Genomic DNA, 27,486 nt, shown 5'->3' on the forward strand with positions numbered 1-27,486 from the left:
GTTTAACATTTCTTTTGTGGTTAGAAGTGGCTGTCCAGAGAACTACACCTGTGAGAGGATTGGGAAAAATCCTGACTTTGGTTATACAAGTTTTGACCACTTTGGCTGGGCCTTCCTCTCTGTGTTCCGGCTGATGACCCAGGACAACTGGGAGCGTCTCTACAGACAAGTGGGTACTGCTGGAATGACTTTAGATGTGCAAATCAGAGCTTTATGTCCCCTAGAAAAGTCTGTATTGGTTTTAACATTACTGACACCAATTTTCTTCTAAAATCAATGTAAGTTTTAAGGAAGTAGAGTCAAGTGACTGAGCTGTAGCACCTTCTGCAAGTGATGTTGGGTGGCAGCAACCCTGCTGTGAATGCTCAGAGTTTTGTTGGAGAACACTCTCAGGTGATTAAGAGCTACATAAGAGTTAAATGTTTGTATGTAACCACCAAAGGACTGAGATATGGAGCAGATCCAGCCAGGGAGCTCCCTGCTACTGCAGGGAATGTGAGGATTTGTCACATTCTCTGTTCGTCTTCCTTTGAAATGCTGACTCCTCACCAAACCTTTTGGCTCAACGTACACACTTTCATTTTTGACAACATGGTACTAAAAAAATTGGGGACTTTATATTTTGATTCTGAGAATTGAATGTAACTTTTCAATTCTGTGTTTTTTTGAAAAAATGATGTAAAAATACCTGTAGAGAACTTCCTGGATCCCTTATATCTATACAGTGCCTTTGCCACACAGGAACAATACTCTCTGCCTTATTCTGTATCTTTCATACTGCACCATTTTAAATCTTTTTTTCCATCAGCCTTTATTAACTGTGACTTTTTTAAATGGATGCAACATCTTTTGCGCTTTGAAGATCATGTTACTTTTAGTTTTTAATGTCTCAGAGCTTAATTTTGAACCATCTCCTCTGCTACCATTAAAAAAAATATAAGATAATCAGTCTAAATGTTGCCTCTGATTCTGCAATTAAAACATCTTTCATGATTTTATAGTAATTTTAGCTTTCATCTTTATTACTGAGTTTCATTAATGTCTTCTACAGTCACCTGTTTATGTCTTTACAGATGAATTTGTCTTCTCATAGCTCAAACTCTATTGATCATTTGCCTGATTTGCTGGAAGATATTTAATTTCATTTTAATTTTTTAATTCTTTTCTGCAGTATGTGACATTTTTATGTATAACTTAGACCAGAAGCAGATCCTAATGTTTTTCATTGAAAACACTGGAATACATTCAACTTTTCTATTGCATAGAAAAATAGTTTACATTTCTTTTGAAATTGTTTTGTAAATATTAGTTTGTTTGGAATTTATTGCCACCTTTCTCCTCACAGACCATCCGTACCTCTGGAGTGTCCTGCATCTTTTTTTTTATGGCAGTCATCTTCTTCTGCTCATTTTATCTCTTCAACCTGATCTTGGCTGTGGTAACCATGGCATATGAAGAGGAAAACAGAGCAACCCGTGCTGAAACAGAGGCAAAAGAAAAAATGCTTCAGGATGCCAGACAAATTATAGAGAAGGAACAGGTTTGTAAATGATCATATATGATCTGTAGTTCCTTTAGTTCCTTTTGTTTTTTTCTGTTTTTGACTTAGGGAAATGATGTTTTGAATTAAACATGGGCTTCTTACAATACTTTCTGACACTTGATTTCTCTTTATGTCTTTACAAATGTATGTATGCATGTACATTTATGTTATACAAAAATCCATCATAAATCCAAGTTAAAATATACTAAGTTTTAGGATTTGCAGACCTGACATTGTACAGGAATGCCTTTCTGGCAAGAAAGTAATTTTTATGATATTCCATGAATGCTGCACTCCATAGTTTGTCCTGTTGTTGTACAGTACCATTATTACTGTGCCTTTCTCTGGGCATCCCTTCCTTATATTACTGCAGGAAGGAAGTATGAGTGGATACATTTTATCTCCCACCTTAAATGAAAGATTTCCCTGGTTTACTGCTAGAAGTCAGAAAGGTCAGACTTGTAAGAGGACAAGCAAATATTCTCTAGCAACTATCAAATTTCATCATTGAAGTGTTAGGCATCACCATTTTACCGAAATAGTTTGAAAAGTTTCCAGAAGTTCCTCCTCTACAGTTGTTCACAGTTCTGTAATATTTCTGTGTCTGATATTCCACCTTGACAGGCTTTGCTTAGGCTTTTCTTCCTTCTGTTTTTCTTTTTCCTTATTTCTATTTTTCTTTCAACAGGATTAGGATTTAGGAAAATTTAAGATTTTAGCATTTAGTTTGAGCCCTTAGTCTTCTACTGTCATGGACTCAAGGTCCTTTTCAAATCAAGAAAAGGAAAGTGAAAGGATAAGCCATCATACTTTGTAAATCAGATAAAAAATACAATATTTAAAGTGACAAGGGCAGACTTTAATTAGAGTAGCTCACAGGTAACCTTGCTATGTCTTTCAGAATTGTGCATAACATTTTTTATTCCTGTCTTTTGATGATAGTTTAACATTTGAAACCTAGGAACTGTCAGTGCAAATAATTCAGATATCATAATAATTACATGTATATGATCTTAGTCCATGCATTGGTATTTGCCTTGAATTAACAGGCAGATATTTTGCTTTTCCTGTTACAGATGTTGGCTGTGGAAGAAAGCAGTAAGGCCTTGCATGCTGCATCTGAAATGCCAGTTGCTGACTTGAAAAATTCAGAAGGAAAAGAGAGTAATAAAGAAACACCTACTTCAAGGCAAAACTTAATTTCAAATGACCAGGAAAATGAGGAGCAAATATTTCGTTCACAGCCTGATCGCTGCCACAAGAAGCTTGTAAGTATTTGAAGTATAAAATACATTCATTAGATTTGCATGTGATATGACAATTCAGGGATGAGATTTTGGGAGCAGAGGGAGCCCCAGCATTACCTGCACCTGAGAGGGAAGTTGGAAGTGGCTGTCACTTGTGGTGCATCATAGACCTGTGCTCTGTCAACATCTCTGTTTGTGCTGCAGAAATAAATGTATAAAATTCTTAATTTGAAGAGTTTTTTCCTAAAGACCTAATTTTTTTTTTAATTTTATTTTTTAAATTATTATTCTTTTCTACAGACAACTCATTATCTGACCTAAATATTTAGGATAGGGTTTAGTTCATATGAAGATTTCTGATTTTTGGGATGTGATTCACTTGCTGACTTTAAACATCTGGTGCCAGTTTAGTTGCTCCTGCATATGGTGGATGTTCTAGATATCCTTATTATCTGTGACACATCTTCCAGCACTTTGTGTGTATCTCATAAACCTTACAGCATCTCAAATGTTACTAAATATCTACATTTAGGCAACTAGATTCTGTCCAGGGTTTGAATTTTTGGACTTATGGGGTTTTTAAGATTTCTACATGTGTTCTAGGTTCTAAACTCCCAGAGTCAAGTGGAGATTTAATTTTCCAGGTCACAAATTGATACCTAGTGACATTAGGGCTTTTCTAGTGTCTTACTTGGCTTTCACCTCCTCTATGGAAGGGCACAGATGTTATGTGCCCTGTCTGCTGCTGTGGATGTCTCAACTACCAAATGTCTCAATAGTCCATCTCAAATGGCTTCAGAAACATTTATTTATGTGAATAAAACTTATCAGAAACATGTGTCCCATATACTGGGATTTTAAATGCATTGCACACATGGATAAATTGAGCATGGATATCTAAAACATTAGGCTAAATCTCACACATATTGTTTCACATCTCGTTTACAGCAGTGATTTCTGGCTCCACTGCTGACCACTCATTTTTAAGACCATTAAGAAACTTCTATTAAGACTCATTATTCTTTCTTTGCTTAATTTTGGAGATTTTTTTTCACAGTACCTTTGCCAATGACAAAATACTGTATCTTCTAGAAGACCATCCCAACTTTATTCTTTCTCTGGCTCTTTGTCAACATCTTCATTTAGATACCTATATTTAGATATTTTAATCTTGAGCTGATTCTTTCAAAATAATTCTCAGGTAATTATCCATATTACTTAATTCTTTTCAACAATATCTAAAAAGAAAGCTTCTCATGCCCTTGTGCTGGTTTCATCCTGAGACAGATTCTCTTTGGCTTCTGAGAGAACATCAGAATTGTTCCACCCATCTCACTGAAAATGAAAATTTTCTCATAGCAAAGCTAAGAGAAATAATGTTCCAACTTTGGTTTGTTTGAAAAGTATCCTTAGAGGGAAGTCTTTCTCAGACATATAATCCTAGCTAAAATTGATTAAATTCTCATTCTGACAGTCATCGTGGTCAGAATTTCTTCTAAATTCCATAATCCCAGCTATAATAAATTCTATATTTGAGCTGAAGGAATCCAAATCACCCACTTGGCAGCCACCTGTCATCTCCTTTGGTAAAGCATTTGCTTCTTGTAGTGTCAATAATGTTTCCCCTGCTGTGTTAAGAATATAATTCAATTTTGTGACCTAGTTTGGTTCTGCTGCACGTAAAAGAAATGCTGTGTCACAGCCCATGGTAATGGTTTATTGTATCTATTCAGAAAAAAAAAATAAAATTCATAATATGTGTCATATGTTCTGTAAGTATAAAATTAATTTTTATGGCTGTTTATTTCTATTTAACTTTATTCTCTTAAATCTGTGACTATGCTGCAGGAGATGTATGAGACAGGAGATAAAAGTGGATTATTTACTAGACCTTACTTCTGCAAGGCTGCAAAGTCTGCACAGATGGATGCCAAATGTAATTTGGATTTTTATATCTCAGAAATAACATCTTCAGACCTTTCCAAGGTCCCTTCCCCTCTCTGTGTCCAGGGAATGACAAAGTTCTGAAGATCTCTAGGAAAGCCTAAAGTATGATCCAAGCACTGTGAGCTTCTCCAATGTATATCTTTACCTTTATTCAAATAATAATAATCTGCAACAAACATGGCAGTTTATTCCATGTTATGACAACTACTGGTAGTACAGGCTCTGCTGTTTGAGGATTCCCCAAACAATGTCCTCTCTACTTTCATCACAAAAAGAGGCTGAAGATGCTAAAAATCACATTGGGTAGAAGCTTTTTGGTAGGACAGAATGAGTTTATAACATTATAGTGCACATCCCTATTTTAAATCCCAATTTGTCAGAGGACTTCTCATGCCCAATTATTTCCTTCAGCTAAAGATCAATGAGCAGCAGTAACCAGTTCAGTGTGGGTGAATGTCCTTGTCCTTTCCAAAACCACAACTCTGAGGTTCCTTAACAGCTGTGAATTTCAACAAGATGACTGAGAACTTTAGTCAGGCTGAGACACAAATTATTCTAGGTTTCTGTTGTCTGAGACACCAAATCTTAGAGAAAAGAATGAAGGGTGACTTGCACAGGCCATGATTACAAGAGTCTTTGGAGCCTCTTGGATTCAGAGAAAAAACAGAGGGGAAAATGAGCACTTTAGCACTGTACTATCAATTCATTTTATAGGTTTGTTCTCTGATAGCTCTATCAGCTAAGTTTGCTTAGATTTTCTTTAAAATTTTTTTTTCATTAAAAAAAATGATGAAAATCATTTTTCATCAGAGTGAAAAAAAAAATAATTGTTATTAAACTTTTAAGGCCAAGGATATCGGTTTCATTCCCTGAATAACAGCTTTATGGAATAAGTTTATAAAAATCATAATATCATAGGAGTTTGAGGTAACATTATGATATATTCTCATTCATTTATCCTTCCCAAATAATAAAATTATGCAAATGCAATTGTGCTGAGAGGGAATTATAAAATACAGTGCATTGTGATGTGGTCAGTCTGTCTACCCCCTGGCTATCAGGTTCCTTGTCATCTGGTAGTTCTAATGAAAACAAAAGTAGTCCCATTCCTGGTTTTAGGCAGTTCAATATTATTTAGATCTTGATAGGCTTAATAGGGCTAAAAATCCCAATAATTTGTATTAACTAAGTGACTATTTTTCATAGTAATACATGATTATTTATTAAAAATCAGTAGTTCATAGTTAAATAGCCAACAGTTTATTCAAACTGATGGACAGTGGGTTTTTTGTCTGTTTATTATTCACTGGAAAAGACAGATTGATTATCTTCCCTTGCCCCCTGTTATTCTTTTATAATGGAAATATAACTGCTAATTAAATGTCTTCAGAAAGGAAAAAATTCTTGAAATATTGTACTGCTTTTAATGACATGTTCTTTGTCTTCAAGCATCTGATTTTTTTTTTTATGTTCTTTCAGCAAGTAAAAGCTTTGCTATAATGCGTATTTGAAAAGGCATATTTATCTCCTGCTGGATATAATTTTTGCATTGCAAGTATTGTAATATTTGTATTGTAATTATTACATCTTCATGTTCCCCTGTAATATTTGTATTGTAATTATTACATCTTCATCTTCTGCTGTCTTTCTGACCAAAGAGGCAGATCCTGCTGGACTATGAGGTCTCAATGGATGCTATCAATGATCCTGTCCGAAGACAGAGGTTAATGAGTGCAGCCACAATTCTTACAGATAATTCAAGTAAGTCATTCTTTCCTCTTTTTCCTGTGGTGATGGTGTAACTTGACCTGAGAGATCAAACTGTCACAAACACCATTCTTTTCAAAGCCTCTAGGGAAAATTATGCTGCCAAATGTAAATATCAGTAAAAGAAATGTTCTCATATCTCCTGTAACTCGCAATTACCAAGGGTAAATTTTGCCTCACCTTTATTAGTCTGTGATTGGTTTGTGCAGAATGAGCAAAAAAATTTTTTCTATGATATCATTCTGCTCATGTGAGATTGACTTTTCAATCCTTTTAATGAATTATTGTCTTTTTCTTCATTCTGTGATATTCTACAAAGGATTATTCATATGTCACTTTCCCTCTTTGTCTGACAGAGTCAAAACTGAACTGTCCTACATTTTGGAAAAATTTCCCTCAAAAGTATCTAATTTGGAATTGTTGTCCATTCTGGAGAGCAGTCAAAGAGAAGATGAAATTGGTAATTTTTAATCCATTTGCTGATCTCTTCATTGTGGTTTGCATTATCTTGAATACCTTGTTCCTGGCTATGGAGCACCCTGGCATGAAAGATGAAAACCAAAAACTGATTACTCTGAGTGACAAGGTAAGTTAAGTCTATATTAGATTAAAAATTGAGTTATGACCCTGGATTCATACTGGGACACTCCCATGAAGAGACAGACTTGTTCAGTGACTTTTTTTCTGAAATTCATTTTGTCTTTCCAGATCTTCACCCTGATTTTTACTGCAGAAATGATCTTGAAAATCATTGCTCTAGATCCTTACTACTATTTCCAGGAAAAGTGGAATGTTTTTGATAGCTTGGTTGTTTTGATTGGCCTAGCAAGCTTTGGAACAAAACTGTCACCTTTCAGGCTGGTAATTATTTATTTTAAAAGAATTATTTTTTTTAAAAGTAGATGTGTTGTATAGTGAAATACCCTCATATTATTTTACTGATGAATATGTTAAATCTGTTTTCTTTTTTGGTAAAACAACATGAGCTTTTAAGTGGAGTGATTTTAATTGCATCAAAACAATTAAAAGGCTTTCTTGGGGGAAAAAATAGTGATATTACTGCAGTAAAGACATCATGGTAAATGTGGGGTCTGGCTTTCTTGTGTGCTGTGCTATCTGGGCTGTTTTAACTTTATTTTCCCCTGTGTTTTATTTACAGCTCAGGATCTTCAAATTGGCAAAGTCCTGGCCAGCCTTAAACACTCTTATGAAAATAATTCTACACTCATTTGGTGCACTGAGTAACCTCACTCTGGTTTTGGCAATCACTATATTTATTTTTGCTATAGTAGGAATTCAGATTTTGAGCAGTGATTATAGCAAAAATGCCTGTAATATAAGCTCCAATTGCAAATTACGCTGGCATATGAAGGATTTTAGTCATTCAATCCTCATTATATTCCGAATATTATGTGGAGAATGGATTGAAACTATGTGGGAATGCATGGAAGTGGCTGGAAAAAGGAAATGTGTCACCATTTTCTTGCTCGTCCTGGTGCTAGGAAACCTGGTGGTGAGTTTCAAGTCCATTTTCAGTCCCTACTGAATGCATCCAGTTACTTTTTTCTTTGGAGGAAAACTTAACTCTTTGAAAAGTATTCACTTTATTCTCTTTTCTGGGTGTCACTTGACATGGTTTTGTTCTGTCTCTTTTTTTCCTTTTCCCCTTTCTTTCTCTTTCTCACACAATTCATAGAAGCAAAATAAAATTATTCCTTCTAGCCACAGTATAGAAGTGCAGAGCTTATCATAATTTGGTGTCATATGTCTTCATCTTTTGTGTTGATGGAACCAAATCACCAAACTGAGTTCTTTTTATGAGTTCTGAGCTGGTTGAGTTCTTTTAATGCTTAACACATTGCCCCTATGTTATCAAAAGTTTACAGAAAACAGATTTTTGGGTTTTTACTAGATTTATTGTAAATTTACTGGCAGAGAAAATCTTTTTCATCTGCTTGGTTTGTTGGTCTATATCAGATCCTTTTTGATGGCGATGTAATTAAAATTAATCTTTGCATACTGTTTTTCTACAACTGCCTCCTCATACACTATGGACATCAAAGTATGTGAAAATATATTTGATATACCCAAACTCTCACTTCCCTCCTTTTTTCTGCTGCCAGTCCTTCAAGAAGGAGCCATATCATGCTTTTTCAATATTCTAGAGTAATAGTAAATAATTTCATTATTTACTGGAGGTTAATGAAAGCAAGTCTGAAGTGTCTCTTCTGTTAGCAATTGTGTCTCCAACTTACTTTATTTTAAGGTGCTCAACCTGTTCATTGCTTTGCTGCTGAGTTCATTCAACATTGATGGCCCAGAGGCACAAGAGGAGCCTGGAGAAGGGACTAAATATCAGATTGCCATTGCACAGATTCACAAGACCCTGAAGGCTGTGAAGGACAGAATCTGGGATCACTGCTGCAGGAGAATGAGGGGAAGCCTCAGAAGAGCAAACAAAAAGAAGACTTTGGCAGAAGTTTCTGGGAAGGGCATAGAGGTTACTAATTGTCCCATGACAGATGTCAGGAAATACATAGACCACAGCTCCTTTGATATAGAGTGTGGCCATATGGAAGAGAGTTCCTCACTAGCAAGGAAATATGAAGAAATTTTGACCAGCCCCAGTACCTGTGTTCCCATTACAGAAGCAGAGGCTTACCCCAAGGAAGGGGATGAGGGGCGCATTTTGCACACAGCTGTAGAATACAGGAAACAGGTAAGAAATACTGGTATTTGAAAAATTATTGTGAACTTTCTATTGTATTTGCAGGGAATGCCCCGACGAAGGAAGGAATGATGAATCTGACTCCATGTTCTCAGAAGGCTAATTTATTATTTTATAATACTATGTTATATTAAAGAATACTATACAAAACTATACTAAAGAATACAGAAAGGATATTTATAGAAGGCTAAAAAGATAATAAGGAAAACTCCCTACACAGCTTGGCCCCAATTGGCCAGAGAGTCAAAACAACTCACACCAGAATCCAATGAAACAATCACTTGTGGGTAAACAATTTCCAAACACATTCCACATGAGCACTACACAGGAGAAGCAAATGAGATAAGAATTGTTTTCCTTTTCTCTGAGGCTTCTCAGCTTCCCAGGAGAAAAATCCAGGGCGAAGGGATTTTATCAGAGAATGTGAATGCCACAACTTCCATCTGTAAATACAATCTCAAATAGTCAACAGTAAATATTATCCTTTCAGTCATTTCTGCAATTTTACTTTCTTCTTACAGTAAAAGGTCTACCAAATATTCTTGGTTATTCATTGATATGTTGAATATTCAGTTTTTTATCATTCTCCTCAATAACAGCCAAATTCTGCTTCTGACTGGTTTATTTCCATTTATTTCTGTCAATTGATAAACAAAGCTCGATCAAGACATTCTTTCTTTTTGTCTCCTTTGCCTTGCACCTGGATTTTTTTGAAGGCAGGCCTCTTGTGTTGATTGTATGTTCCTTCTATGTTCATGGAGTACAAAGGGAATGTAAAAAAAAGCTATACCTTAAAAAATAAATTCTTACTATTGTTTGGGTTATTTTTAGTCACCTGCTCACCTCCATGGAACTTTTGACTCCCCTTTATATCTCTTGATTTTGTTGTGTTGGGCAGGATAAAGCTCAAGTCTTTCTGCATGTGTGAGACATTTTTACTTCCATGACAGCTGTGCAGAGGCAATACTGGAGACATTTCAGGTGTCTGTCACATCCATACAGGAATGTCAAATATGGAACAGAAGATACAGGAACTCTTTCACAGAATGAAAGAATTGCTAGGGTTGGATGGATCTTTTTTTGGATTGACTTGTATGGTAATATTAGGAAACATTATCAGTGCAGTCTCTTTGGACAAATTCTCAAAGAAGCAAAAATCACTGATCACCTTAGAATCATCTGTGGCTGTTTCAAATGTCTTTCCCATAAGCATTTGATGTCAGAAATTCATTCCCTGCTGCAGTGGAATCTGGTATTTCTTGGAATTTGTAGTGTCAGAAGAACTGAGGTCTGATTCTGATCACTTAGATCTTCTGCCTATAACTGAAAGCATAAATCTTTTACAAGCATTTTAGGAAAACTATTTAATTATTTGTAAAAAGAAAAACTTGCTAGTGAAAGATTCTCTTCTCATTGAACCTACATGATCTTTAAGGCCCCTTCCAACCCAAACACCCAAATCATTCTTTGATTATATGAGTCTAAACTTCATGGATGTTTTACATTCTGTGAAAAAATTTTGCCTTTCAAGAATGACTGTCAGGAAAAAAATAAGTGGAAAACCAACTGATTTGCATCATTTCATGCAGGGAGACAAATTAAGGAGAAGAGAACAGTGGAGGAATTCAAACAGCTTCAATCAGAGTTCTGGGACTTCTGAAACGGCAAACGCTTCCACTGTAACACACCCAAAGAAAGATCAAAAAGAGGTAATTATAAATTTTATCATTTTGTATTAATATGTTGGGCCCTCTCCTCTTCAAACCTTTTGAGACATAATTTGTATCTCTAAAGATGGACTGGCCTGAAGAAATCAGAATTTTCTCTACAACTGTAGCATAACAGAATATTTTCTAAACATTTCCCTTCCTTCAAGTCCACTGCGGATAACTAAAAGAAACTAAGAAACTTGAAAAAATAAAATGATGGAAACAAAATGTAGGGATTGGCTATTTCTATCCTATTTTTTATAATTTATTTTGGTAGTTCAGCAACATAAAGATAATTTATACACTGCAAATTTCTTTTGTGGAGGGAGAGGAGATGATAATTTTAATTTATTTTAGGTTTGTTAACCTTATTAATGAAAAGCAAATAAATTCTTTTCTTAAATTCCTAGATTCTTTAATTCTTAAATTCTTCTCCTTTGCAGAAATATCATTCTGTTCGCAGCTTTTCTGAAGCCAGCACTGTGGATCCAGTTGTTCTTCTGGAGATGTTTTCCCATACTAAAGACTCCCAGCTGCCCAAGGACTGCTTTGTAGAGAGTAGGAATCCTTTTTTTCTTTTTCTTTAATGCCAAATGAACTAGTGTTCAGAAATATCCATTTAAAACATGTCCAGAATAGCAGGAACTGTTTGTCTGCTCATCCCAGGGTGGATATCTACCTTTGATCACCTGAAATTCTCCTTAGACTCTGTTGGTTCAATCCTGCTGCCTTTACAAATTAATGAACAGTGTTTCTGCCACAGAGCAGTGAACAGAGTCCAGATGTCATGTCTCTGCAGTGCAATAAAGTGAAATAATTAGTAAAAATAATAATTTACTGATCTGCTAGTATGGTAATATCTCTTTTCAAAATAAAAAGAAAGGGAAAAATGCAGAAAATAAACACATTTTTAGATAAAAGTAAAGGCTTCTTTTGTGCCCACAAACCTTTCTGAAGAAGGACACAAAAAGATGTTAATCCAGCTTTTATAAATTATAGTTATCTTTTATAAGTTATAAAAGTCTGTTATTCCATGTCTCTATTGCTTTATTAAAAGAAATTATTTTGGCATAAAAACCTTTTCTTTAGCTTCAGATAATTTCAATAACAGCATCACCTCATAGATAAAAGAGGACATTCTTCCTATAATATGTAAAAAGCCTTTTTTAGATGTTTTACACTTTTTAAATCCGTATCTCAACATTTTCCATTGAACCAATATGCTTTTCTCTCTCTTTTCAGGTTGTGTTGAGTGTTCCCCATGTTGTGTAGTGGACACTACCAAGTTTCCAGGCAGAACTTGGTGGAACTTTAGAAAAACCTGCTACAAAATCGTGAACCACAGCGGGTTTGAATATTTTATGGTTTTTATGATTGTGTTGAGCAGCGCAGCACTGGTAAATTTCATTTAATTTCTCCATTTTGGAATTAATTGTTATCAGTAAAGGAATAGTATTTAATTGATTTCTCCTACTCTGACATTCCTTTTCCCAAGGAGAGACAAGAGTGTAATAAATATAACCTTTAGAAGTTATAATGCTTTCCTCCACTTGGATAAGATATTTAAATAGACAGATTTAAATATATGGAATCATAGTTCTTCATTGAACATCGTTTTTCTCACTTTTGTGTTAATTACAAAGCTAAACCAAAGTCTGATATTACTTGGGAAAGCTATAAAAAAATAATAGCCCTTCTAAAATTGTAAAGCAGACTAACTACTCAGAAAAAATGTAGATTGAAAATCATCCAAACACTGTGATCAGAAGCCAAAAGTGAAGGGGACTGTAAATTGGCAGGTGAGGTAATGTTTTACTGCTACCCAGATCATATCCATTTCTACTGAAGAATAAGGGGAGAATTATTTTATTTGAAAGTATATTCACTGTCTACTGAGAGTAACTTGTTAAATAAAATATTATATAATGCAGAAGGAACATAACCAAATAGTCTGAGGGTGATCTATGTGGCAGATGTCAGAATTTTCCATTAAAGTCAGTTCTGTGTACATTACATTGAGGTTGTTCCCTGAACTGTAGATTTGAACTGTCTGATTTAAAATTCTCCTGACAAAACCTCCAGGGGAACTCCCTGATTTCTTGGTTTGAAAAGACAGGTTTTTGGTAAGGAAGGAAGGAGCCTCCCCTGAAATAGAAAATGTAAATATCCTCTCCCTGTATTATTATAATTTTGAAATTAAGAGGCTTTCAGCCAAAGATATGGGAATAGGAATAACAGTTCTTTATTAGGGAAATTAAAATAAAAATGCAGTGATACAAAACAACACTGCCAGTAAGAACAGTCCCTGCCCCCCGTGTGTCAGGGCGGTGTCCCAGCCCCATCCCATGGGGGCTCAGCCCTCCTGCAGTGCCAGCTGTGGCTCTGCTGCAGCAGGGATCCTGCACAAGGGGGGAGTTTTCCTCTGCAGCTCCAGGGCTGCTGCAGATGGGCCTGGGCTCCCTCTGGCCATGCAGGGCAGCAGAAAGCTGCTCCTCTGGCAATGCAGGGGGCAAAGGCTGCTGTGCTGTGCCAGGCTCAGATTGGATCCAGGTAGGAATGCTTGGCTCCTCCCCTGGGCGGAGCATCTCCCCATGGGATGCTGGGATTGGATCAGCCCTGCAGGGACACTCAGTGGCCATGGACAGCAGAGATCTCCTGGAGGGAGGGTTGGCTGTGGGAGAGATAAAGAAAAAACTGCCCCATGAACAGAGATAACTGCCCCAGCTCTGACAGATGGTGATAGAATACAAATCCCCAGCCACATCTTCTAACCTAAGACACCTGGGATTCCAGTGAGGGCTCCTCTGTGTTCATGGGAAACCAAACTGAAGTAAGGAAGCAAACTGAGTTATTTTTAATGTCCTGTTGAACAAAAAGTTAGTTGGTACCCAAGTGCAAAATAACAAAACAATAACAATTTCTTGTCATCAAAGATGATTTGCAGTCTTGAGAACTTTCCCATTTCTAAGATACACTTGATCTCTTTCAGAAAGGGACATGTTAATTTTTTGCTTGTTTATAAAGTTTACTGATATTAAATTTTCTGAATGAGTATGAATGAGCACCAGACCACCACACATGTCCATGGCTTGTAGTGAAAATAAATTAGGCGGTGATCATGGGAGAATGCTCAGAAAAGCAGGGGAGATGTGGATGAAAGGAAAAGTACAGGATATTGCTAAAGGCTTGGTGAGGAAATAATGCATGGTGTTAAAAGCAATTGGGAATAGATTGGCAACATAAAAAAAATCTAAAATAAATTAGCAAGACAGTAAATACGTTAAACTTGAGCAAACACTGATGTGAATGACAGCAATCAGTGAAACATTTTCCTAAAACCTCAAGGTCAAGATTTAGGTGAAAAAACCTGTAACTTCAGGAATGAGCAGTTCCAGATGAGGTGTTCATCACATTTTTCCATTTCTGTATTACAACTCTGCAGGATGACTCAAGATGACTCATTTGGAAGGTCAGAGTCTGACAGACACTGGTTAATTCTTTATTCACTGGTTAATGAAATCAATTCAGGCTTTTTTGTGAGGAGTTTTAGATCAACCCCTTCAAAATTATCAACTACATTGGGAAGTCAAAATTTTTTAGTGACAACTGACTCTTGTTAGACATTTGTTGAAGTGTTGAACATAAAAACTTGAAAGTATGAGATTTTTCAATTACTGTGGAAATGAGATTGTAGTAATTTAAAAATTTACCTTTTTACTTTTAAGTATAAAAATAAGTGGTGGTTGTCCATAATTTAATATGAAATGATTATAATAAGCAAAACTATTTATTCTTGTGCAATTCAAAAATAATCTTCCATTCATAAAACTATTGACCTGTTTTAAAACTGAGTTCTGAAATTCCAGGCATTTGAAGATGTTCACCTGCAGAAAAACAAAAAAGTGAAAATAATCCTAGATTATGCTGATATCATATTTACCTACACCTTTTTTACGGAGATGCTTCTGAAATGGGTGGCTTTTGGTCTGCACAGTTATTTCACAAATTCTTGGTGTTTGCTTGACTTCATCATTGTGTGTGTAAGTATTATACTCAGCTTGACATGCATTTTGATTTTTGATATTTTCTATCTAGAGAACTACCTCTAAATTGTGATTGTGAATTAATACAAGTCTTAAAGACAGTTTCCAAAACATAAAAAACCTTCAATCCAAAAGAGGTTTTAGGACTTGAAATGGAAATTGTCAGCAATAATCAAGAAGTTGCTGAAGGAAATTTTATTCGGTATCACCATCATTGAGGACCATGATGGTTCTAAAAACATTTTCAATTGTAGAGGGAGAGTTCAATTAGGGATCAGAAATAAAATAAATTGATGAGGACAGTAGAAAATGTGAAGCTATTGACAGTTTAGGACTAGATGATTTTAAAGGTTCCTTCCAACCCAAATCAAATCTGGGATGTTGGCATTTAGAAAGAGAAGAAAAGAAAGAGTTCCTTCCTTGAAGGAGAAGAAATTTAGATTGCAAAGACAGTTGAAAAACATGGTTGGAAAAATAATTTACCAGGGAATTAAAGATAAGGAAGTATCTTTTGCTTTGCAAAGACAAATGCTGGAATCTCCAAGAGTGAGGTAAGTGCTGTATTCAATACATTTGCTCTGAATGTAGAAAATGTTAAATATTGTAATCTTGCTGTATAAAAATGAAACATTTTTCTTGTCAACATCACAGTAGAACTGGTCTGAATTTAAATATGTTAGAATATGAATGTCTAAACTGGTAACTTGTGACATCAGAGTAGCTTTTGATAGTCAGCATTGAAAGTTGTGAAGTACTAGGAAATTTCAACAGTAATATTTAATATTATGACTATTTGTAAAGAATACTTGAACAGTTACAGTTTTAGAGTAAATAGCAGTCCAAAACATAGGATAAGCATGGAAATATCCAATGGGTGAACATTGAGACAGCAAATTCAGATAAGAAGGAAGAGACAAATAATGAAAAATGAAAAAACCTAATTATTGAAACGATTTCAATGTCTTAATTTCTCTCTTAGAAATAACAAAAATGAACCAGATATATTTTTTAGAAAAAATTTGTTTCCACATCCCCATCCTCTGTTATAATAATAAATTCCTGTATACACTTTTGAGAATAACTATGTAGAAAATGCTAGTATTTTATCTGAATAAACCTTTCTGGTCTGGAAGTGTATGGCAATATCATAGTTACCAATTTGATTGTTATACTAGTATTAAACAAAATTATACTAACTGTTTTTTAAAAAGTCAAATTAGAATTAATTCCGTTTTATTTATGTGTTAGAAAAGAATGAGGTAAAATTATATGATAGGATATGATATGATATCATATCATATCATATCAGTATATATGTATATGTATATGTATATGTATATGTATATGTATATGTATATGTATATGTATATGTATGTAAACTTAAAATGTGTATTTTTGTATTTTCTTCATTTAACTTAGTGGTGAAATATACTGTAACTTTCATCTCAGGACTGTTTACTAATATAGATAAAATAAAATTTTGTATGCCATTTAATGATGCCAGTTCCAATTCAATGAACACAGCTGTCCTTTGTTTCCTGGGGACGAAATTCTGTTTCTGAAGATGCCTCACCTTGTCCCTCTGGGACCAGCCTGAAATCTCTCAGGACTTTCAGAGCACTGCGGCCTCTACGAGCTTTGTCAAGATTTGAAGGGATTAAGGTAAAGATATAGGGGGAGGTCTGGGTTTTTATATGGATGACAGTTTTCAATAGATATTGAAGAAGTAAAAAATCAGTTTTTTTTCTGGGAAAATTGATCTGTTGAATTCAATTAATGAATTATTTTCATTAATTTCATTCAGGTTGTTGTGAATGCACTCTTTGGAGCCATCCCCTCCATCTTCAACGTTCTGCTTGTCTGCGTTGTCTTTTGGCTCCTCTTTAATGTTCTAGGAGTCAAATGGCTTGGAAGCAGATTTTGGAAATGCACACACAAAGTAGAAAATACTGATCACATTTATGGCAAAAATGATTGTCTTGCCTTGAATTGGACATGGACAAATGCTGTTGTAAATTTTGACAATGTTGGCATGGGTTACTTGGCTCTTCTCCAAGTGGTAAGTTCTATAAAAACATTTTCATTTTATTTTTTCTCAAGGAATGGTTTGAGCAGCCAACCAAGGCACGCCATTATGGTTCTGTTTATCTTACTGTAACTGTGGATTTTTTAGCTCCCATTAATATTTTTCTCATTTATGAGCTGCTCACCTCCTCCTAAAGAACACTTGGGCACATGCAGCCTTATGTTAAAACCAATAACTCTTTCACAGCTTTTAAATTTTGTTGTAAATTTCACTTCTGTTTAAATTTTGATTAACAAACTAAGCCTGAAATAGTCTGCTTCTTACTGTATTTAAAGTTATTCTTGTTTTCTCTAATTCAGAGTGGATAAGAAAGAAAACTCATGGACCAATTTATTTAGAATTCTGTGTCTTCTTTTGTTGTAAAAAATCCTGAAGTGTTGGGGTGCTAATTCACTGAGCTCCCTAATACTGAACAAGGAGAGAAAGGCATTGTTAAAAAGTTTCCATTATCCCTGTATCTTTTCTAGACTGAGTTCTTTGCTCTGGATCCTCCAAAATGTTCTATGCTTGATAAAAATTGCAGGATGGAACCATCTGTTGTTTTGTTAGAAATTGTTTTTTTCCTTTTAAGTTATATTTGCTAGTTAAGCTGAAACTTTTTACAAAAATTTCAATTTAACAGGAGTTAGCATTAAAGCATTTGACATGAATCATGACTTTTGTTTTCTTTTCAGGATGATTTTTTCTCTGTAATAAACTCCAGTGAATCGTACTTCCAAACATATCTTAGAATTGATGCATATTTTTTGCAGCACACTTCTTATTTTTTCCACAACTATTAACACATTTATATTAGCAATAGCTTTATTTTCTTAATTGTAACAAACAATGCATTTTCTTTCAGGCAACTTTTAAAGGTTGGATGGATATTATGTACGCAGCAGTGGATTCACGTGAGGTATGTCACTGAAATGAAATTTTAGGTTTTTCCCTTTCCTTCTTCCCTTTTCTATCCATGCAGTCAGTTTTTTAGCTGTTTGCAACACCAGATCAAAAATACAAGTAGATGAGTTTATCCAGCTACACAGTGAAACAATAATCCTTGGAGTACCAAGTATCTGAAACTGATCACAATAGAGTGATACCACACAAAAAGAGGGCAAAATAATATACAATTCTGTACCAATCTGATTTGGAAACAGAATATGGGTGTGCCTCTGAAGCAAATTCTCTTCCTTTTTAAACATGTGCAGTAGAACTGAAATAGCCTGCAGCTTTATCAGTTATTTGAGGTTTTCTTCCCTACATTTGACACCTTCTCTATTTCTTCCCCATGTCCTGTTTCTTACTCTCATACTAGCACAGTGAATTTTAACTTTTCTATATTTAGTTGGCTTTGCCTTTTTTCTTGCTCATTCCATCACAGTACTCTTAACTCTGTAGTTAAATAGCTGCTAAATAACAATATTGTTCTTTATATGGTTGGTTTAAATTGCTTCTTGCCTGGGATGGTGTCCCAAAGGAGGGAATTCGCCATTAGATTTAATCCCATTTTTCTAATCAGGGCATTCAGAGGATCCCTTCTAATTGAAACTGTTTGTTTATTACTAAAAAAAAAATTGTTCGAGCATGATTTGTCTTTGTTTTTCATTATCACTACAAACGGTAACAAGACAGAGCAAGACAGTTCTACTTGCAGATCTAGATAAAGGTTTAAATGTGCAGAAATAATGTATCCTTCATGACAATAAAAAAAAAAAAATCTGCTATAATAAATTGGAAATGTTAAAGCTGAGATTATCTATCTCATTTTTACCAATATTATTTTTCTGGTTTGATTTTTTTTTTCCTTAACAGATTGGTCAACAGCCACAGTTTGAAGCACGCTTACACATGTATGCATTCTTTGTGGTTTTCATTATTTTTGGATCTTTCTTCATGCTGAACCTTTTCATTGGAGTGGTTATCAGCAATTTTAACCAGCAAAGGAAAAAGATAAGTACTACATGGTCTAACCCATGGTCTCCTGTAATCTCAATTTGATTAAGTGAATGCTTGCTTGACTTCTAGACGTCTAACATTGTGAAATAAGTGTTTGACTAGATAAATTTAAAATAATAACGTTTCAAACCAAGTTTTGAAAACAGGAATCCCCTCTTCCTCATGGTTTTTACCTGTGAATTCTATTTTCCCTCCAAGTCCTGGGTTTGTTCTAAGTAGAGGACGAGGAAGGAGTGAGTCAAAAAAGTTACCTAGACTTTGCTACAGGAGAGTGGAATTATTTTCTTCTGCTTTGAGGATTTGCTTTGGGGAACAGGAAACCCCTTTTTGCTGAGAGTGAACACCTCACAAATGTGAGCAGGGTAATCAGTCATGGAAGAAGCAGTCATGGAAGGAGTAACCTCTTCTTTCCTGGTAAAGAACCTTGAAAAGGTCTTGTCGATAGAACTTCTTCTAAAACTAGCTACTTTAAAAAGTCATTCATCTACAAAATGGACCTACAGATTAATTTAGTGAGGTTTTAAAAAAATTCTTCATTGGGATCCAAGCCATGACCCCAGGAGGAGGCTGTGTAGAAATTTAAATGCTGCTTAAAGCCCATGAAGCAACGACTGCTTCCACTTTTCTCCTCATAGTTGTTAAATTCCCTGTTCTTGTTATTCAGTAAGAAAAGGGGGGCAAAATCTTAGAATGGAAAATTCAGCAAAGAAAAGCAATAGTCATCTCTGCCTGGAATATTTCACCTTCCTTGTGCCAAGATTGTTTATCAATTGAGTCCTGACTCATTTAAAGGTTTAAGGTGTCCAGAATATCGGGAGAAATTGGGTCAGTTAATCCACTTGGAAGTCTTACAATAAATAAGCATCTTTCTCATTGAAAAAAATACCAGAAAAGCAGACCCCAACAGGATATTTACAACTTCAAGGTTCCCATTTAGAAGGCAGAATTTCTACTGGAATCATCTATTCTTTCCATAGACTGACTTACACACCAAGTGTCAAAGCATTACTGCCTTTGGTAGAGAAAAATAGAAATAAAATCCACAAGAAATTCTTCTGTTCTCTAAATTTGGACACAGAAAAGTTGTGTAGGGATTGAGTAACAGCAGTCCAACTTCACTGTAAGAATTTCCTTTTATAATAAAGTCCCAGTTACAATAATCTCAATAGATAAAAAGGTTAAGTAGTTGATAGGCTTGAACATTTGCTAGAAGTTTATGTGAATGTAACACTTTTTTTCTTTTCTTAGTACATGCTGTAACAGATATTTTTTATTTTTCATTTTTCTCTTTCATTTATTTTCTGCTTCTTTGGGCTTTTCACTGAGAATCCATGTAGTGAAGTTAAGCAGAATTTTCAGAGGTTTTTCTGGAGTGATTCCAATTGCAGGTGCCCTGCTGAACATTGTTTTGTGTTTGGTGTAAAAAGTACTGATCACGCAACGCTTTAATGACGAGTGAGTTCTGATTACTGGGGTCCAAGTGATTGCTCAGTAATACAGGTGATGTGGATGCTAATAAGAAATTCACTGCCAGGAACTTCCCATAGAACTTGGTCCCAAAATTCTTATTCATCATCGTCTATTTACTTGCTAGTCCAGCAATCTACTTCTGCTTCTGCCTTTCCCAAAAATATAAAATATTCTTCTTATTGATTAAGCTTATGTAATTCTAAAAATAGGAAATAGATTTGCAAAACTTTGAAAAGTCTCTCACACTTGAGGGAACTGACTTGTGATGACTGCCTGGACTTGACTTTCATGATCAACCCAGATCAGATCAAAGATCAAGGGGAAAAGGAGAAATGGTGAAGACACATTTGGTCTCTATGCTCTCTTAGGTCCCACTCAATACAAGTGTAACTTACTATCTTTAATATAAATTTATTGGTATTTATTTGACTTCATCTGAACAACAATGTTTTTTCTCTTTACTTAGGTGGGAAAGATCTATTTTTGACTGAGGAACAGAAAAAGTACTATAGTGCCCTAAAAAAACTTGGATCCAAGAAACCCCAAAAACCCATCCCAAGACCAGCGGTGAGGCCACCTTAAGAAGAATATGACGGAGGATATAAAGAGGATGAAATTTAAACTCAGTAGCCAGGAATTGGGAAATAAACCTTGCCCCTCATCTTCCTCAGTCAATATTGTATTTAGATTTTACTCTCTTTTATTTAAAAATTCTATCCAACACAGTCATCTTGAGGGTATTAATTAAGGAAATTTGCAACCTATTTATCACCTACTCAAATGCACAAACTTTTTAAACCAGTTCATATTAAGTATTTGATATTCATAACATGATCTTGGTTATTTAATTTGCATGATGTTGCTTCTACAACTAGATTGGATTATTGCAGGTTAGAATGAATAGAGAGCAGCACATGCCCCTTGGCTGTTATTTGCTTTTAAATAATCTTATGCTTTATTTCTTACATTTTCTTAAATTGAATTCCAGGCCTGTGTTTGCACAGTAACTACTCAGAGTTTTTCCTGTTTATGACATTTTAATTAGAATTGCTTATCCTAAAATATCTGCTTCAATAAGTATTTCTATTAAAAGAGCAATCACAATGTACTCTGAATGTTTTCCTGCTATATATATTATTTTCTTAACCAGTGTGCTTGCACGATGCCTGAAAGTATGGTCAGTTTTCTTTGAGGGTCTAAAGAAATCACCAAAAAATGCTTCTAGCAGCTTCTTGTTAATTTGTGTCATCTTAAATTCCTTTTCTAAGCAAAAATTACTGGTTAATATTTGAATGCAGGCTGGGTCTCAGAAGTGGCATTAAGTAGTTCTCCTTCTCTCCACAGAATGCATTCCTAGGATTGCTGTTTGACATCGTAAATCACAAAGCTTTTGATGTCACCATTGTGATTTTCATCTGTCTAAATATGATCGTTATGATGGCAGAAAACACTGACAGACACACCAAGGAGGTTCTTAATAAAATCAACTATTTTTTTGTGGCTGTATTCACTGCAGAATGTGTCTTAAAAATACTGGCCTTAAGGCACTACTACTTTGGAAGTGGCTGGAACGTGTTTGATTTCAGTGTTGTGATCCTTTCAATAGTGAGTAAGTATCAACCACTAGGTCAGGTAAAGTATCTGCCTAATATTAAGCAAATTCTAGTTTGAAGTAACCACCTACATATGTTTGATAAGTAAGTTCCAGATCCATTGTACTATTTCAAACTATCTGCTAAGTGATTCCTTCTAAAAGGATGCATTTTTGTTTTCCCTTATATTTTTGCAGAGTACTAAAAGGTAAATGGAGTTTTTGAATTTTTTTAAGTATGATTTTTATTAAGGCATTAACAGAATATTAGTTTGATTCAGTAACATCTTTTTAAAGTTATTGTACCTAAACTGTTGGTTTTGTGCCTTCAATTTACACGTTGTCACAGGAAAAAAAAAATTCAGGTTAAAAATAGATTTGCATCAAAAAAGGGGTTTAATTTAATTTTCCAGGACTTTCCTTTAAGAAGGCAGATCCCGTTGCAGATTTGGAAAGCTCAGGAAAATTTGGTTGCTCAACACCATGCTAAACCTGGGCCACTATTTGTGACTGAAAAAATTATTAAAACTAGCTTGTATTTTTTTGGCTCTTTAAATAAGACTAGATGCTGATCATTGACTCTGCAAAGGGTCATATACAGCTCTAGTTTCTTGTACAATTTATTTTGTTATTCCTACTCAAGCTCAGGTCATATCATATAATAAAGGATGGGAAGGAAAAACTTCTCTGATTTCTCTGCTTCCTGCCTAAGCATGATAGTCTTTTGCCATCCTGTACAACCCAGAAAAATTATGACTTCTTAACTCTTCTGTTTGTAATCATTTGCATGGCTACTGTGTCATTACTGTGATAGCAGGGTCATAGAATGAGGTGTTATGGGGGATACACACTGAGAGACAACTTTCCTTTATTTTCTTCTTGCTCTTCTCTGATGTCATTTGAGTGCCAAGCATTATCAAAGTCTCACATTTAGGCTTTGGCCTAAAAGAGAAGCAGCACTCAGACAGTGGCTCAGAGACAATCCCAGAGCTTCTGGCGCAAGACCTGAATGGATTTTAAAGGATTTTTTTAGGTACTTGAGCAATGAATGCATAAATTCACTCCCCAAATTAGAGAAACTGGGAAGAGCACAGCTTCCAAACTGTGCAGAAATCTTTATGCCTCTTTTATATTGAAAGCTATTACAATTTTTCTTTTTTTACCTAAGCTTTTATCTGAGCAGTTTCAGAATTGAAGATGTTTCTATTGAGACCAGTGTAAAGTGATGAGTGTTACTGCCAACACCTAAAGCGCAGAATATAACAAAACAGACATGAATTTGACTAAATTGACCTGGCAACATTTTGTTTTCCTTTTCCTTTCAAAGGTCTTGGAGTTTCTGAAGCATTTCAATCTTTCTTCTCCCCGACGGTTTTGAGAACTCTTCGTTTGGCGCGGGTCGGCCGAGTCCTCAGAATAGTTCGCAAAGCCAGAGGGATTCGAACTCTTCTTTTTGCACTGCTGATGTCCCTTCCTGCCCTGGTCAACATTGGCCTTTTGCTTTTCCTGATCATGTTCATTTATGCCATCGTGGGCATGGCAAACTTTGCCTGTCTCCCCGAGGATGGTGGGATTGATGACATCTTCAACTTCAAAACATTTTGTGGTAGCATTCTCTGCCTCTTCCAAATTACCACATCAGCTGGCTGGGATAATCTTCTGGCCCCTGTGCTAAGGGAATCTGATAAATGTGCTCTCCAATTAGATGCAACAGGGACAAAGAAAAATAATTGTATAAATAAGGGCTTTGGTATTTTATATTTTGTAAGCTATGTCATTATATCGTTCCTCATTGTTGTGAATATGTACATAGCAGTCATTTTAGAGAACTTCAATGTTGCCACTGAGGAGAGCACAGATCCTCTTTGTGAGGATGACTTTGATATGTTTTATGAGACATGGGCAAAGTTTGACCCTCTGGCTACGCAGTTTATAGATTATTCTGCTCTCTCAGACTTTGCAGATGCTCTGGCAGACCCCCTGCGCATCCCAAAGCCCAACAAAATCCAGCTCATAGCCATGGACATCCCCATAGTTAGTGGAGATAAGATCCACTGCTTGGATATCTTGCTGGCTTTCACTAAAAGGGTCTTGGGAGAAGCTGGAGATATGGAGGGTCTTGAATTAAACATGGAAGAAAAGATTACAGCTGGCAATCCATCTAAAAGTTCTTACAGCCCAATTTCTTCTACCCTTAAAAGAAAACAAGAGGAAGTGTCAGCTCTTGTTATTCAAAAGGCCTTCAGGAGATATTTGAGACAACGTTCTCTTGAAAATACATCCTTGTACCATTGTAAACATAACAGTGCTGTCTTTGGACGAGAAATACAGGACAAGCAAAGTCTTCTTGAATCACTGCTTAATGAAAACCATGGGAGGAAGGCAGATAAATTACGTCCTGCTTCTTCCATATCCCTCCCTTTATTTTATGATGGCTTTGCTGAGACAGACAGCAATAAGCTTGACACATGAGGTCACCCCTGGCTGCAGCATTTCCAATTAAACCAATGTCACTTATTTTCAGATGGAGAGCATATTTTGATCCCACAAATACTCTACCTTTAGAATAATACTGGCAGCCTTTAAATATTGTAATTGTTCAGATTTGCAATTGCTCCTTTAATTGAACAACTATGTCATAAATATTAGAGGAAAATCTCTAACCATGGAATTTTTTTCCTCAGCTACTGGAGTTGGTGAGTTAATTTTTTCAGCCGTCATTTTCATATTATTTCATGTGTTTACAGAAGAAGTCTATAAAAGATCAGTTGTAAGCACTTATTTATAAACACACAAGGATATAGAATAAGGTATATGTCTTTAGGGAGAACCAATTTTTCAAAAAGGCTTTATTGTAGCAAAATTAAGTAATAACTGCACTTCTGTAAAAGAGCTCACTCACGACACTTGAGTACAATCAGCTTCTAATTTTGATGGTTTTGGGACAATCCTTCTCCTAATATCTTTGAATAGATTTGTTTATGTCTAAGAATTTTTGAGGTGCCTTTACACAGCCACCTAAAGGGATTTAACAGATCATCCTCCTTTGCCTGTGCCTGAAAGTTGTACATAATTTGTTCTTTGTACCTTTCAGTGTATGAAAATTGTTGTAATCATAATTAAAATCAAAGAATGTTGTGCAGGAGATATTATTTCCAGAAAGGAATAATTGTGCATAAAATTCCATCATTATACTTTATCCCTAGAAAGCACTACTTACTAAGCTGAAAAGAAGTTCCTGGTGTATCTTGTGAGGTAGGATTTATTAAATTTAGAGAAAGCATTTATTTCATTGATTCTGAAAAAAATATATGAACAATGTGTAATAATATTTTACAGATTTTTTTTTTTTATTTTGCAGTCTGGAATATGACTGGTTTAAATTTAAATTCTTCAATAAAGACTTCAGATGCTTAATATGTTTTTGTCTATTTTCTAAGAAGTATCTTCAATTTCATTTATTACAAGACAATCTATTATTGAGATTATATAATTTTCCCAAAGTAGCTATCTATCAGCACAAGAAAACTGAAAATATTTTGCTATTCACAGGGAGTCAGAAAAGATTTAGCATTTTCAGGCCAAGAATATAAAGAACAATAAGATAATGAATTTTTACTGTCATTTCCCTTGTTAAAGACTATTAAAATAGGACAGATTTAGTAAAAACTGAGCTATTTTCAGGACAAATAAAGGCACAAGCAAGCTAAGAGTTAAGGAGTTCAGATACAGTATAGTCTGAACTAGATTTATTTTGGTCAAGCATTGGAACAGCCTCCCCAAGGAAGTGGTGGAATCCCTGTCCCTGAAGAGTTCAAAAAATGAGTGGATGTGGCACTTGGTGCTGTGGCTTGGTGGGCATGGAGGTTCTCAATCAAAGGGTGTGATGGTATAGGGATTTAATGACTATGATAACTGATATGATTGTTAATGTGATAATTGTTTGGTAATTAGATATAATTATTGTTTAATCCCAACAAGAATCATGAGAAATTATGTTGGGGGGGTTTGATGGAAATTACAAAATCCATGCTTGGATGAAATCAATGTATACCATAGAACAATATAAGTTTAATAATTAATCTGTAAGTTATATAATGATAAGTGTATAAAAACATGTTCATCCCAAACCCATGTTGGAGTCAGATTTGGGTCTGTAGCCCGGACACCCAGAGCTCTTCAATAAAAGCACCTGCATGTATTTATTCTGTGATCATGTGTTCCTGAATGCTGACACATAGACTTGATGATCTTGGGAGTCTTTTCCAATCTTAATGATTCCATGATTGCTTTCAGAACCAGCTCCTGTGGATAAAAAAAGATCTACAGAGCTCTCAGGAGATGCAGAGATACCAGGTGGGTCTGTCTCCTGTCCAGCCTGGATTGTTTCATGCACAGTGATGCTGCTCAGGTGAAACTATAAATTTTATTCAGTGTGAGCTGGAATAAGCTCTGGAATGAGCCAACAGCTTTTGTTCAGCGATCAGGCTCCATTAGATGGCAGCATTTACTGTGGTTTAGGATTTAGCATTTACTGTGGCCAGTCTTCAGTGAAACAGGTGAAATTCGCACAGTTCAGCATAGAAGTACTAAAGTAATTCTAAATTGTTCAGAAGAAAAGTGTCACAAGTCTCTTTTTTTCCTGTCCTGGGCTTTCAGGATAGCCACAGGTCTCTCATTAAGTGCTTATTTGCTAACTGTTCTGGTATCTGATAGACCTTAATTGTTGTGAAAAAAAAATAAAAGTGTTCTCCTGTGCTTGGACTTTCCAGAGGGGTAGTTCAAGCATTTCTCTAGAGCACTGTAAAAGGAAATGTTTCTTAGAGGTAAGACTGCTTTGTTCTTGCATGTTGGAAAAAAGGGAAGATTGCAAAAACCATGTAAGAGAATTTTAAACATAATTCACTCTGATCTTTGCAATTAAAAAATATTTGTTTGAATGCAACACTGGGTTCTCTGTCCATACCTAGAAATACTTCAAAGATGAACACTTCATTTCTGTTGCAGGGGCAGAAATTTTGGCAAAATCCCATCTGAACACATCCTTAGTGATTATGTCACCTCAGCAACATCAAAACCACCTGAATTCATTATGGGGCTAATTTAAAAGTCTGACTAATTCTTTAGCATTGCTTAAGCATTAAAATTGCCTTAGGAGAATGGTGATATCCAGCTGCTGCAGCTTCTTCCTGCTGGATTTGTCCAAAAGCCAGTTCAGCTCCTGAAGCAATTTCTTTAATATGGGTGTAAATGGTGATGACTTAAAGCAGTGAAGAGGTGGGAGCTTTTGACAATTCTGTTAATCTGGAACTGTGAATTCCTCCAGGTAAAACTGTCTGGATTTATGTGAACTCTGTGAGAAATTCAGGAATGCTTGGAACACAGAGGAAGAATATTCCTTTCTGTTTGTGATT

The 27,486-nt window shown here is 35.4% G+C and overlaps 1 protein-coding gene across 3 annotated transcripts in view; it reads left to right on the plus strand.

The window, feature by feature from the left end:
• The window catches only part of LOC102064161 (sodium channel protein type 5 subunit alpha), a 41,719-nt gene extending 14,790 nt beyond the window's left edge, over window positions 1-26,929 (plus strand). For all 3 annotated transcript variants that reach the window (XM_074547053.1, XM_074547100.1, XM_074547152.1), the window contains 19 exons: window positions 25-169; window positions 1,346-1,540; window positions 2,620-2,811; window positions 6,396-6,498; window positions 6,861-7,090; window positions 7,213-7,365; window positions 7,664-8,017; window positions 8,771-9,223; window positions 10,822-10,941; window positions 11,385-11,499; window positions 12,184-12,338; window positions 14,808-14,981; window positions 16,509-16,646; window positions 16,789-17,043; window positions 17,915-17,968; window positions 18,868-19,009; window positions 20,948-21,048; window positions 21,826-22,090; window positions 23,400-26,929. In XM_074547053.1, coding sequence (XP_074403154.1) covers window positions 25-169; window positions 1,346-1,540; window positions 2,620-2,811; window positions 6,396-6,498; window positions 6,861-7,090; window positions 7,213-7,365; window positions 7,664-8,017; window positions 8,771-9,223; window positions 10,822-10,941; window positions 11,385-11,499; window positions 12,184-12,338; window positions 14,808-14,981; window positions 16,509-16,646; window positions 16,789-17,043; window positions 17,915-17,968; window positions 18,868-19,009; window positions 20,948-21,048; window positions 21,826-22,090; window positions 23,400-24,544 — 4,489 coding nt within the window. In that variant the 3' untranslated portion in view covers window positions 24,545-26,929. The remainder of the gene's footprint in view (window positions 1-24; window positions 170-1,345; window positions 1,541-2,619; window positions 2,812-6,395; window positions 6,499-6,860; window positions 7,091-7,212; window positions 7,366-7,663; window positions 8,018-8,770; window positions 9,224-10,821; window positions 10,942-11,384; window positions 11,500-12,183; window positions 12,339-14,807; window positions 14,982-16,508; window positions 16,647-16,788; window positions 17,044-17,914; window positions 17,969-18,867; window positions 19,010-20,947; window positions 21,049-21,825; window positions 22,091-23,399) is intronic.
• Window positions 26,930-27,486: the final 557 nt, after the last annotated feature.

This window comes from Zonotrichia albicollis, chromosome 1 (assembly GCF_047830755.1).
Source record: "Zonotrichia albicollis isolate bZonAlb1 chromosome 1, bZonAlb1.hap1, whole genome shotgun sequence".
Lineage (NCBI taxonomy): Eukaryota > Metazoa > Chordata > Aves > Passeriformes > Passerellidae > Zonotrichia > Zonotrichia albicollis.